At 44.8% G+C, this 13,179-nt stretch overlaps 1 protein-coding gene across 1 annotated transcript in view; it reads left to right on the top strand.

Moving 5' to 3' along the window:
- zswim5 (zinc finger, SWIM-type containing 5) overlaps positions 1-13,179 on the top strand; it is a 64,310-nt gene that overhangs the window by 49,977 nt on the left and 1,154 nt on the right. Inside the window, exons 6-16 of the mRNA XM_035633506.2 lie at positions 170-346; positions 568-744; positions 1,434-1,580; positions 1,672-1,809; positions 3,864-4,015; positions 4,829-4,931; positions 5,114-5,249; positions 7,361-7,518; positions 7,627-7,790; positions 8,386-8,467; positions 8,985-13,179. The exon at positions 8,985-13,179 is cut by the window's right edge and continues 1,154 nt beyond it. Of these exons, the coding sequence (XP_035489399.2) occupies positions 170-346; positions 568-744; positions 1,434-1,580; positions 1,672-1,809; positions 3,864-4,015; positions 4,829-4,931; positions 5,114-5,249; positions 7,361-7,518; positions 7,627-7,790; positions 8,386-8,467; positions 8,985-9,847 (2,297 nt within the window). The 3' untranslated portion in view covers positions 9,848-13,179. The remainder of the gene's footprint in view (positions 1-169; positions 347-567; positions 745-1,433; positions 1,581-1,671; positions 1,810-3,863; positions 4,016-4,828; positions 4,932-5,113; positions 5,250-7,360; positions 7,519-7,626; positions 7,791-8,385; positions 8,468-8,984) is intronic.

Here is a 13,179-nt window from a genome sequence, read left to right as displayed (position 1 = left end):
TTAATGTCGCTTTTGAAAATATTTAGCCTCATACAGGACTTAAACAATAAATTCCAGACTGACACTCTCCAGGTCAGGTCCATCCTCTCGTTTAAGACCACACCCAAGAAAATCTACACCCTCTGTGTCCTTTGTGTCCTGACCTCTGACTGCCTTCGTTTCCCCCCAGGTGCATTGTGGGTGTGTGTGGTGCTGAACCCCCACTGTAAAAGTGAGGAGAAGAGCAGCTGGCTGAAGCAGCTGAAGAAGTGGGGGGACATGGACGTCTGCCCGCTGGAGGACGGCAACTATGGCAGCGAGCTTCCAAACATCACCAACGCTCTGCCGCAGAGCAACCTCGCACAGGGTAGGCGCAAAAACACACACACACACACACACACACACATACACACACACACACACACACACTCACACACTCACACACGCACACACAGTCAAGATATGACTACAAACCAGAATTTGAAACTTGAACGTTGGGGCTCAGAGACAAAAAAGATGGTACGGCTTGACGGTATCGCTGATCCTGTGTGTGTGTGTGTGTGCGTGCGTGTGTCTTGTCTTTCTCAGACTCTGTGTCCAGGCCGAGGAGAACCGTGTTCAGCCGGGCTGTCGAGGCCTGTGACCTCCACTGGCAGGACAGTCACCTCCAGAGGATCATCAGCAGCGACTACTACGTGTCTCCATCCTACCAGAGGGAGGGGGAGAGTCTGCTCTTCAACCCACAGGGTCTGCCGCTCTGGCTCGGTAAAGTCTTTATCCATTACTGATTTCCAGAAAGAAAAAATAATTATATTTACCTACTGCATCATCGGCACTCTGCACCGTACAAGTGCACAGATCTTTTATGATTCCCTTTGTCAAATTATATATTTATTCAGGACACAGGCACACACACTTCTTATACAACCTGTGAGATATAAAAACATCTCTCTCAGGAGGAATGACTGTGTTTCTGTGGCACCTCTATATACACACAATCTCTAATTCCACTGAAAGCCAATACACACACACACACACACACACACACACACACACACACACACACACACACACACACACACACACACACACACACACAGTAATTCTGCTGATATTGAGGCCAGTCTCTGCAGTAAGCAGCTTCCAGCTAAGATCTGTCAGATTCTGCAACTTAAGCCAGCTATCAGACACGCACTGGTGTTCTGCTGAGACTGCAATGTGTGTGTGTGTGTGTGTGTGTGTGTCTGTCTGTCTGTCTGTCTGTCTGTCTGTCTGTCTGTCTGTCTGTCTGTCTGTCTGTCTGTCTGTCTGTCTGTCTGTCTGTCTGTCTGTCTGTCTGTCTGTCTGTCTGTCTGTTTGTCTCTGTGTGTTTGTGCAATTACTACAATCTATGTCCTACACTGTGTGTGTTTCTGTGTGCGTGAAGCTGTCCTGACCCTACCTTTTCCACACAGACCACGTACCGACGGCCTGCGCTCGCGTCGACGCCCTGCGCTCCCACGGTTACTCCAGGGAAGCCCTGCGATTGGCCGTCGCCATCATCAACACGCTCCGCCTCCAGCAGCAGAGACAGATGGACATCTACAAGCACCAGAAGAAAGGTAAAGCCTGCACAAGAGTTTGTGTGCCGTTTCTTTTCAGCACCCCCGACCAGTCATTTTAAACGTGTCTCTTCTCACCCCTCTCCGTCAGAACTCCTCCAGAGGGGCGTGACTTCCACCACCAACCTCGAAGGCTGGGTTGGTCATCCCCTCGACCCGATCGGCTGTCTGTTCATAACACTCACGGAAACCTGCCGCGTGGACGACGACAACAACATGGACACTGGAGGTACAAAGACATATTTCTGTGTCAGTTTTTTTAATTGAGTCTTATCTGAGGGGATTGCTAAAAGAAATCAACAAAAGTCTCTTCCAAAATCTGACAAACACAATGAGACTTATTTTTAAAGCCCAAGGAGGAGGCGATTTCATGAAGGTTATTACATGCTTCATTTTCTACTGTTCACACTTCTACACAACTTCAATATGGGCTGTACTAAGGGAAAACAGCACTGCATATATTAAGAGTCAAATCAGTTTATCCTCTGCATGTCCGCTGTTTGGTCTGCTGCGCTGCCATTGGTGGGTTCTGGTGGTTCTAAGCTACGCAACCAACCATTAAACCTATAAATTAAATACAAGCCTTTTGTACGTACATCAGCCAGATGCACACTCGACCATGAAACTCCTCCCGGTCTCCCCACACACAACAATACGTTCATCAAAATAAGTTAATTTGACAAACACAAGGTATAATTTCCGACACACTTTGCCAGCTGATGCAGAGGTTATCTGGTTCACCAGCAGTGACTCATCACACCACCACACACTCAATGTTCCTATACGCGGAGCAGGCAGCTATTGTGCTGCAGACAGCCGTGAACTAGCAGAGCATGAATGGATCGGGCTGGAACACCCTGCTCATTTATTTAGACCACACGGTGTGTGTGTGTGTGTGTGTGTGTGTGTGTGTGTGTGTGTGTGTGTGTGTGTGTGTGTGTGTGTGTGTGTGTGTGTGTGTGTGTGTGTGTGTGTGTGTGTGTGTGTGTGTGTGTGTGTGTGTGTGTGTGTGTGTGTGTGTGTGTGGGTGGGTGGGTGGGTGGGTGGGTGGGTGGGTGGGTGGGTGGGTGTGTGTGCGGGTGTGTGTGTGTGGTATGTATAGAATCCATCAGCATTTGCATTTCTCATCCTGCCCTGGGCCTTTTATTTTTGCACCAGTGGCCTTTGCAACAAAGCAGAATAGAGACTTGGGTTTGACCATTGTCACAAGGCTACAGGGAACCATTGTGAGTTCAAACAATGCAATGACCACTGGCACACTCGTGTGCCTGTGTGTGTGTGTGTGACACCGTGCTTTATATCCCACTGGATGGAGGAGACAGCTGGGAACATCTGTCAAAAGGGGGGTGGAACCAGTGTCAGCCAATCAAAAGGCTCTTCATGATTTTTTCAAATCAACCAATCAACAGTCGATTGACCCCCCAAAAAAAGAAAATTAATTGTGTTGTCCTTAAATCTGTAAAATCAGTTTCCACTTTTACTAGATTTCTGCACACAAACACACACACAAACAAACACAAACAAACACACATATCCGTGGAATGACAGGACTGAGGGGTTATGTGCTTTATCTGTTGCTCGGGGGATTTAAGCTGAATTATGGGTCGGGGGGAGAAACTGCGAATAAAAGAGCTCCAATCAACAGCTGAGACTTGTGGCATCAGTTATACATATATATCACTGGTACAGGGTCGGCTGCAACATTATGATTAGTGACTACAGTCTCCCATTTATCCCACATTTACATTACGTAATGTACAACTTCGATCACTCCCAAGTTTGAATTTCCCGGAGAATTTAATTCTGATTTCAGTTTGATAAGTTTTTCAGGTATATTGTGATAGAATATACTCATGCCATAGGTACATCAAAAGAGTGACTGGTTGATGTGATCATTCAAATATTAATATTTGTCATCCTTTGTGACGCGTGGGTTGGTATGATGCAGTTCTGCTCGGGCTAGTTCGTGTCAGTCGACTGTGGCAACACTGGTGCAGTTGAGCTTGCGAGGGAATCGATTCATGGTCCGTATTGACGGGGGTTATTATTACAGTGACCCGTAACTCTCTACAGTACAATGACGAGCCAAAACGTCATGACCACCACTGCCTGACACATGTTTGGTCCTTCGTGTGCTGCCAAAGCAGCTCTTACCCGGCGAGGCACAGACTTGGTCTCTCCCAATGCCTCGAACGTAGCCGTCATGAACGGACTGAAGCGGAATGAATCCGCCACGTGGAGAACATTGTAACAGGCTTGTTCTTTCTTTGTTCCCACCGTCAGAAGGCGAACCCAGACCTCCAGTCTACCACCACGTGCCGGTGTGGGGCAGCCCCGATGGTGGGGAGTCATACCTGACTCTAGCCTTAGAGGTGGCCCTGATGGGTATGGGCCAGCAGAGGATAATGCCAGAGGGCCTCTACGCTCAGGATAAGGTACGATCTTTCTGCAACACACAAACTGTCACATGAGGATTTGTAGCTATAACATTTGCATTTTAACAACAATCTGAGTTCTGAGTAACTGATTTTATCTCCCTTAAAGAGAATATAGTAATATCAGGCTGCTAGACCGCGGGAAACGGGACTGCAGTAATGGCTTGTTGCCTTTTCTTTTTTTTAAAGTTATTTGTTCATTGTAGACAACAAAATTGCTATAATTTAATGTCTCCGTGAAGAGCTCTCATCAGAACAAGAGAGAAAAGGTCACATCGTTTTGTTCCCTGAAAAATGAGCAGAAAGTCACAGTACTTCAGTTCACCGTGACTCAGAATAAATCCAGGCAACGTTTTCTTTGTGCGGATGTTAATCTCCTTTAGAGTGCTTAGCGCTGCTGCCACAGACCTTTGCAATGCCGTAGGAAATCGGCAAAAACGTCACTGTTCCGCACAAGAAGTACACTCAGAACCAATCAGATTAAAGAAAAAAAACTCTGACTGGACCACTGGCCGAAATAAAATTACTTCCTGTGTACTGAAACAATTGAGAGTGTGAGGTATTGAAGTACACTGCTGGTCCTGCAATACCTCCAAATCAAAATCCCCTCTTAAAGGGGGATTTAAACTTCTAATTGTTTTAAGTTAAGTCATTTTTTTTACTCTTATTGTTTGTATGTTATTGAATTAATTCTAACATGATTCAATGACACTAATGATATGTTATTCTGAAAGTGCATTGCAAAACAAAGGTTGTGCCAAATATTGATATCAAACTGAACCGTAACAGTGAATAAAATGTGTTGTGTTGCAGGTGTGTCGCAACGAGGAGCAGATTGTTGCAAAACTTCAAGAACTGGAGCTGGATGATCTCCTGGTCCAGACTCTTCGGAAACAGGCCATACAGCTACTAGATGGTACGTCCACGACTTCACGTTGTCTCTTTGTGTTGAAGCACGTAGGATACAGTGTGCTCCCGTAAAAACTTACAGATTTACCCCATGATTCTCAATTTGAGTTTTTTTCATATTGTTTTCATGCCACGCAATATGAATTCTAGATGGGAAACATTATATTGTCTCTCTCTCTCTCGGTGCAGCCGGTCCGTTTAGCGGCCTCGGTGAAGTCATCCACAGGGAGAGCGTCCCCATGCACACCTTCGCCAAGTACCTCTTCTCCGCCCTGCTGCCCCACGATGCAGACCTGGCGTATAAGGTGGCTCTCCGCGCAATGAGGTCAGACTCGTTCACTTTCATCATTAACACATCTTGTGTGCTACGTTTTGTAAAAACAAATACGTGACTGCGTTCCCCTGGTAAATTATTTTTGATGCCCGTAATGTAAAATGAATGACCACGGTCCACAGACCAATTGTTTTTTTACTCTCACAGTCTGTCTCTCTTTCGTCAATGCTTTTCTTTACTTAACTCTTTACTTTCCCTTTTTTCTCTTTATTTTGGTCCACATAAACAATATCCACAAGAAATTTTATACAAAAAAAATAAAGCATTAAGGTATAATGACAGAGTATATAGATAGATAGATAGATAGATAGCTATTAAGTTTTTGTTCATCTCAGTTTCAAACATTCTATTGAAACTTTCAAAGTGAGCTACAAGTTTTTGTTCCTCATCAAATTAAATGTGTACTAGGCTATGTATGGAACAATGAGGGAAACTATACAGTATACTACATGTAATTCCTTCTGATTCAAAATATATTCTTATGATAAATAGGTTCTGAGTTTTGTTTTTAGTTTTTTTTCAGTAATTGCTAGAAACTCACATTTGAATTAATTATGTTCTTCTTCTTTTATATATATTTTTTTAGTCTGTGTAACAATGTGTTTGTATCTTACAACAATCCAACAGATGATAGTTGCAGACGACTGCGTGCGTTAGCTGCACTCGAGTCCAACTAGTTCAAAGCAGTAGCTCTGCAGAAACCTCCCACCTTTGGGGAAGCTACGATGTTCAGGCTTTATGGTTTTCTTTATGGTCATTCTGGAGGCTGCAGTTCGTGGTGCTGCTGCTGAATTGCAACTTTTTACACTAACAGGTGTTTTTAATTATTTATCCAGCCTCGATTATGTACACAAACTGTCATGGAGGTGGGATTTATCGCGGCGATGTAGCATCCCACTGCATTCATTTTAGCCGCGTGCACCTTAAGAAGCAGCAGGGAGGCCGCCATCCATTACAGTGGCGGTCTAATTCATTTTAAGTAGCCTATTTACCAGTATGTCCAACTTAGTAGTGTATGTAGTATGATCAATTATGATAAAAAAAAATTGCGTTCTTGCCGAGAGTCAGGTGGGAATACCGTTCCCGTCTTTATCATAATCTAACCAGCCGCTGGCTCCAGTTTCATATTTACCGAGGAGACATGAGATTATCGATCTTCTACTCTTAACTTTCAGCAAGAAAGCAAACTGTTCTTTTGAATCGCCCACGGACAACAAAGCTTTCATTTTCAATTTAGAATTAATAAGCTTTCAGCTGTGAAATTCATCGTAGATTTTTATACTGACTGGTCCACCGAAACGTGCCGTAAGGAGAGTGTAAGTTTACTATGATTTGTAGGACAACACGTGAAAGTGAAACGCCTGCACATGAATCCGGTTTTGTAGATTTTCTAATGTTATAGTCTAATTGTTATTTACACAGTTCAATTACAGGTTCAGTGGTGATTTTGTTGTTGTAGTCTGTGAGAAAAAACAACCTGCATGAGCAACTACAAAGTAGCCACAGTCACAAAACTGACCATGCAACCCTGTAACTACAGGTTAGTACGGAGAAAGTGAGCAGTAAAAACAGCCGCAGGCAAATTTGAATTTAGTGGCTTTGCCTTCCGTCGTTTGATCTCTCTGTAATACAAGTCTGTGGGTCTAAAACAAAGCCATACAACAAAATCCTGCTACGTAAACCTCAGGCAAGCTTCCTGTCGTCTTCTGCCCACTACTTATGCTGTAAAACTTGTTAAACTAGTGGTTTTGGCCCGCCCACTGCTGGCTGCCTCAGTATTCAAACAATGATAAAGATACCAACGCATAAATGGGGAGCGTGTGGGCAGAGCTGCGGGAGCGAACAGAACGTTGTTGGCTGGAGAGGGAGACAGACACGAGGGAGGTGACGGCCATTGAGAGCCAGAGTGGGCGGCGCGGCCTGCTCCTCTGGGCCGACCAGTACAACACAGCTACGTCTATCCCGGGCTCACTCTCTGTCTTTCTCACCATTCTCCACACTGAGCCACACCGGCCCAATTTGCATAGCAGCAAAAGTCCCAGTTCTCGGTTCTGGCCACTGCGTAGTCAACTCAAAGGCGTGTTTTTGTATGTTTCTGTCAGGCTGCCGGTGCTGGAGTCGTCAGCAGGCTCCGGCGACGTGGGCCACCCTCACCACGGCATCTCCATAGTTCCGAGTAGATACCCACGCTGGTTCACACTGGGACACCTGGAGTCACAGCAGTGTGAGCTGGCCTCCACCATGCTCACTGCCGCCAAAGGTACCATCAGCGCATGCGCATTTTTCCGTTCTTTCATACCTGTGACTTTGCTTGGTAATGAGGTATTTGTGCATCAGGATCTTAGCTCACGTCTTCCTTTGCCTGCAGGAGACATGTTGAGGTTGCGGACGGTGCTGGAGGCCATCCAGAAAAACATCCACTCTTCGTCCTTAATCTTCAAACTGGCCCAGGACGCCTTTAAGATAGCCACACCTGCAGACAGCCCGCCTGATATAACCCTGCTCAACGTAGCACTGGAGCTCGGCCTGCAGGTACTAAGTGTGTGTGTGTGTGTGTGTGTGTGTGTGTGTGTGTGCGTGTGTGTGTGCGTGTGTGTGTGCGTGTGCGCGCACGCACACGAAAGGAGAAGGAGAAGGAGCAAGAAGGCGAAGTACAAGGGCAAGTTAATTATTTCCATGAATCATTTCACCACACCAACAGTGCTGGTCAAACATCTAAACACAGGCCAGTTTTCTTTAACTTGTAATTTCCGCAGTCCTCGGCTGCCTCACTACAAATTAACAGAGAAAACTTCACACGGTGCCTCACTATCTCGCTATTAATGCTCCGAGGAAACAACATAATTGAGCCTTTCGGGTTCAACAGTAACACAGAAACTCTTCAGATCGTCCAGACGCCATTGTCCTCGCTGCCTCTCCCTCGCCTCTTTCTCCTGGTAGTTTCTTTTCTAAGTGTCTTTGCTCAAGTGCTCAAAACGGAGGAATCACAATTATTCATCGGTGAAATTATGAACATACTCAAGATGTGTCATCACTGGAGAGAGTGGTTAATAAGTGTAATTCACAGTTTCACAATATAACACAGTGTCAGAATCAGAGAACCTCATCTTCTGCCCGTGTTTTGCAGGTGATGAGGATGACTCTGTCCACGCTGAACTGGAGAAGGAGAGAGATGGTTCGCTGGCTGGTAACCTGCGCCACGGAAGTTGGTATGTGAAACTCTTTAACACACCAGTGAGACCCATCCAATTTGCTTGGCATTTAGCTCAGGTGCCTTCCAATTCTTTTGGTCATCTTTTAAGTTTGTACCTACATCTTGAAGAGTCCAATTGATTTGGACACAATCTCAACATATGCATATCAGTTATGAGGGCAAATGAACTGTCTCCAGAGCTCAGAGACAGGATTGTGTGGAGACACAGCTCTCAAGAAGGCTACAAAAATAAAAATCTGATGCATCGAAGGTCACAAAATAGTCCACAGTGGCCTCCATAATTCTTAAATGGAAGAAGTTTAGAAACCAGAGAACCTTGTTTCTCAAAGTCTCTCAGAGTCTTTAAGGTGCTTTTCATTTGTCTTCCCCTGAAGAGAGCCTTCTGTGTGGCTACTAAATAAAGAAAAACTTATTGAATAAATCATCAGAGCTCTCAGACAAGTAGTATCATACCATTATCATACAATTTACTCTCTGACGTCAATAAATATGAAATATTGTCTCTTCCTCAGGTCTGCGGGCACTGGTGAGCATCCTACAGAGCTGGTACACCCTCTTCACGCCGACTGAGGCCACCAGCATCGTGGCAGCCACCGTCATGTCCCACAACACCATCCTGCGCCTCAGCCTCGACTACCCCCAACGCGAGGAGCTGGCCAGCTGCGCGAGGACCCTGGCCCTGCAGTGCGCCATGAAGGACCCCCAGAACTGCGCCCTGTCAGCTCTGACCCTCTGCGAGAAGGACCACATCGCCTTCGAGACGGCCTACCAGATAGTGATCGACGCAGCGTCCACGGGAATGACGTACTCCCAGCTCTTCACCATCGCGAGGTACATGGAGCACAGAGGGTACCCCCTGCGGTCGTTCAAATTGGCCTCCCTCGCCATGACCCACCTGAACCTGGCTTACAACCAGGATACACACCCCGCTATTAATGACGTGCTCTGGGCATGCGCACTTAGCCACTCTTTGGGTAAGAACGAGCTTGCGGCCATTATTCCCCTGGTGGTGAAGAGTGTGCACTGCGCCACGGTGCTGTCTGACATCCTCAGACGGTGCACCATGACGGCGCCGGGTCTCGCCGGCATTCCCGGGAGACGGAACTCTGGGAAGCTGATGTCCACGGACAAGGCGCCATTGCGGCAGCTCCTGGACGCCACGATCTCGGCGTACATCAACACCACGCACTCTCGACTGACGCACATCAGTCCGCGGCACTATGGAGAGTTCATAGAGTTCCTGAGCAAAGCAAGGGAGACATTCCTGCTGGCACAGGATGGCCACATTCAGTTTGCCCAGTTCATAGACAACCTGAAACAAATCTACAAGGGCAAGAAGAAACTGATGATGTTGGTCAGGGAGCGATTCGGCTGACCTTACCCCTCCCTCACAGGGACCCTCTCCCTGGGAAGTAGTTAAATGTATTTGTTTCTATTTAAGGTTTTTATTTTTTAGATTCTTTGAGTTTTTACTTATGTTGAGCCATTTGTTGACTAAGTCATAAGTTTTTGTCTCTGTTTTGTTGTTTTGTTTCTTGAATGTGAACCAGGAAGTGTTTGCAGTGCATTGCTCTACTCCGTTGAGACTGCGACAAGGGGGGGGGGAGGATGTCAAAGAAACACAAACAAAAACAACAGCATTTTCCCCTCCAACTAATGTTTAATCTATTATGAAAAAGTCAAAAGATTGTGATGACAAAAAAGGCAAAAGGAACTTTTGTTTTTTTCAGCGGCACATGGCGATATAAAAACCAAATGATTTTGTTGGATGGGGTACATACTTAAAGCCAGAAGACACCTTCAGTGGGGGTTATAAAGTGGAAGAAACATGTCATTCAAAAACGAGAAAGCCACTGAGGTGGAAAACACACATAGTGTTGCCGTCATACCTCGACTGTATTACTTGTCAGCTTTAACTTCTCCATCAGAAATGGCCTCTTGTTTCATTCAGGGCATCCTAGAGTAGAGCGGGCCGAATAAAGAAGTACACATGTTCATAGACTAAACCAACAGGTTTAGACACGTGACTAAAGCCACCCGAGACTAGCTCCTATCCGTGGTCAGTGCTTTTCATTCAGAAGAAGAACCATGTTGCTTCACGTAGAGCACGTTCTCAAATCCAGAGTGACATTAATCAGGCTGTTGTCGCTAAGGTAGAGTAGTAGAGGTTCCACATGCACATTTATATACAGCATCTCTCTTATGTCCTCCTATAAGCTTATTTACAGTGACAACGTACTACTGTGGTGAATGGTGGGGCTCACAGGATCTCTAAGACATAACCACTGCACTGCTCCATAGCCTTTTGTGACCAAAACCATTTAAAAAATCCATACAACTCTGTGCGACATTGATAACCTCTCACGTGCCAGATCAAGCTTCGGCCATGTCTGCTTCATTCCTGTCATCCGGCGGCATTCATTTCACCACCGTGTGTTCTGTCGGGTGGCCTTGGAAAAAAACGGGACCTTAATGACTTCAGCGACCATAACTTAAGTCCCTTTTCCATCTCGAAAAACTTCTGTCGCAAGTAGCGTTTCATTGAACCCATAGCATTAGCCCGCTTTAAGAGCAGAAATCTGGTCATCATTTTGGATCTTTTCATCATTGTTTCAACCCACCGCCCGTCAAACAGCACTATTATTTTTTTTTACAAACATCAGCTAGCATTATCTGAAATTATGGTAGCAGCAAGCGGAAATAAACAATAATCAATTAAATAACAAAGTCGACATTCTACCTTGTATATCCCGTCGGATGAAGAGAATTAGCCACGGCCTAAAGCCGTCTGAACACAGTAGAACCAGGCTTAAACCACGGATGCTGCTGCCCTAGGTGATATTTATATAGTTGGCAATTGATGAAAAAAAAGATACGTAATGTGTGAGGGGTCACTCACAGTGACGAATCCAAATGGAATTATCGCCCCACTGTGCTCTTGCCCTCGACTCCATGAAGCGTCATTGTGGCATAATTTAGCTTTTAACTGTTTAGGTTTTCTGGCAGCATAATGTCACTGCTTGCTTCGGTCGTAATGTACCTACACCTTCCTCTGGTTATTAGCTGCAAGTTCATAACTACAGTGGAGGTTTTATTTTGTATAGAATTGTATTCTTCCTCAAGCAGTGGCAGAAATCTGTTAACGGTGGTTTAAGCGGCGTTCGAATGTACTAAAGCAAAACAAACAAAAAAGACAATTATCTGACATTTGATGCAAAAAAGGTCAATATTTAAAACATTGGAGAGAGAAAAAAACATTGTAACTGTCGTAATTGCACTTCTCCCATCTTGGCTAATAGGCAAATAGAAAAATGAATATGCAAAAGTAACTTCTTTTTATGGTTTCAAACCTATGTTGTTTCCGAGCTATTAAATTCCTCCAGGTCGTAAATCTTTATGGGAAAGGGGTCTATGGTTACTAAAGCTACTTACATGCGTATGCTACTGGTTGTGCTTATTCTGGCCTGTGAAGATGAGTGGCCATGTCTTTCTCGAGAGGGTTGCAGAAATGCGGTGCACATACAAAAACAAAAAAAATACTGTATATTTTATGACTTGATGGCGTAAGCGTACATATTTGAGACAACATGCCTCGGCACAGTAAGTTGCTTGTCCGTATGGGGGGGGGGGGGGGCTTATGTGCCCCCTGTCTTACCCAGTGGCATGGTGTTGTTAACGGCAGTGTACAGTACAGCGAGAGCCTGAATCTTTACTGGTCATCGTATGAGCACTTCACACAAATACCTCTGCAGTACGTTCCTGCCTGCTTCAGCATTTATTTATTGATTGTTTATTAACTTTGTGTGACCGAGTAGGAATCGCATACACAGACGGAACTGGATTTTTTTTTTTTATACCAGAAAAAGAAAGTCACAACAGATGAGTCATCCTGTCGACAGCGGGAGAATAAGAAAGTGGGGTTTTCGAATGGAGGAACATTTTCTCGTCTGCTTTTACATTCCATGAGAGCTAATCTTCACCCAGGACCGGGTGGGGGGGGGGGGGGGGGGGCAGTCACGGCTCTGGGCCTTTTTGTTGATCTGAAGAAATGCAGATGAGAAGAATGAAATTAAAAAAAGGAAAACTGAGCAAATAGAAAGAAGAGAGAGGCTTAACTCAGTTCTCAGGGACATCACTTAAAGAAACAAAACAAAAAGTAGTAGCATTAAGCATTTAAGATATTGTAAATATAAAAGTGTCAATTCAGAAAATTGTAAAGTTATAATTATTTATGATAAGTATGTTATGTGTTTGGGTTTTTTTCTCTATTTTTTATGTTTCTGTTTTCCTTGGCGAGGGTGTACTTGAATTGTTTTGGACTGGGGGAATTTGACAGCGTTTTTTGTTTTTTTTGTAAGAGCAAAAGACTTCAAGGCATTTCTCAGGTGCTCCTGTGTACATTTCTTTCAGTTTGTTTAAGGCTATAATACCTATTATTGTTTGTGTTTTGGATTATTATAATTTTTTTTATTTTTTTTTTAAAGATCTGCAAAGAAATAAAAAAACAACAACAACAATCTGTTTTCCAAAAGGAGGCATGTTATTCGGAGTTGAGGAACTTCATTTGCAAACAGATACGTACTAAACCTGACTATGCAGAACCACTTTGATGGTCTTGTCGCCGCTTAAAGACGCCCCCCTTAAAAAAAACGTGGGAGGAAGAGACGGGGGGGGGGGGGGGGGGGGGGGCATGCTTGTATTTGGACA

This window comes from Scophthalmus maximus, chromosome 5 (assembly GCF_022379125.1).
Source record: "Scophthalmus maximus strain ysfricsl-2021 chromosome 5, ASM2237912v1, whole genome shotgun sequence".
NCBI classification, from domain to species: Eukaryota; Metazoa; Chordata; class Actinopteri; order Pleuronectiformes; family Scophthalmidae; genus Scophthalmus; species Scophthalmus maximus.
The sequence above is the reverse complement of the archived record's forward strand: the minus strand, read 5'-3'. Positions and strand labels throughout refer to the sequence as shown.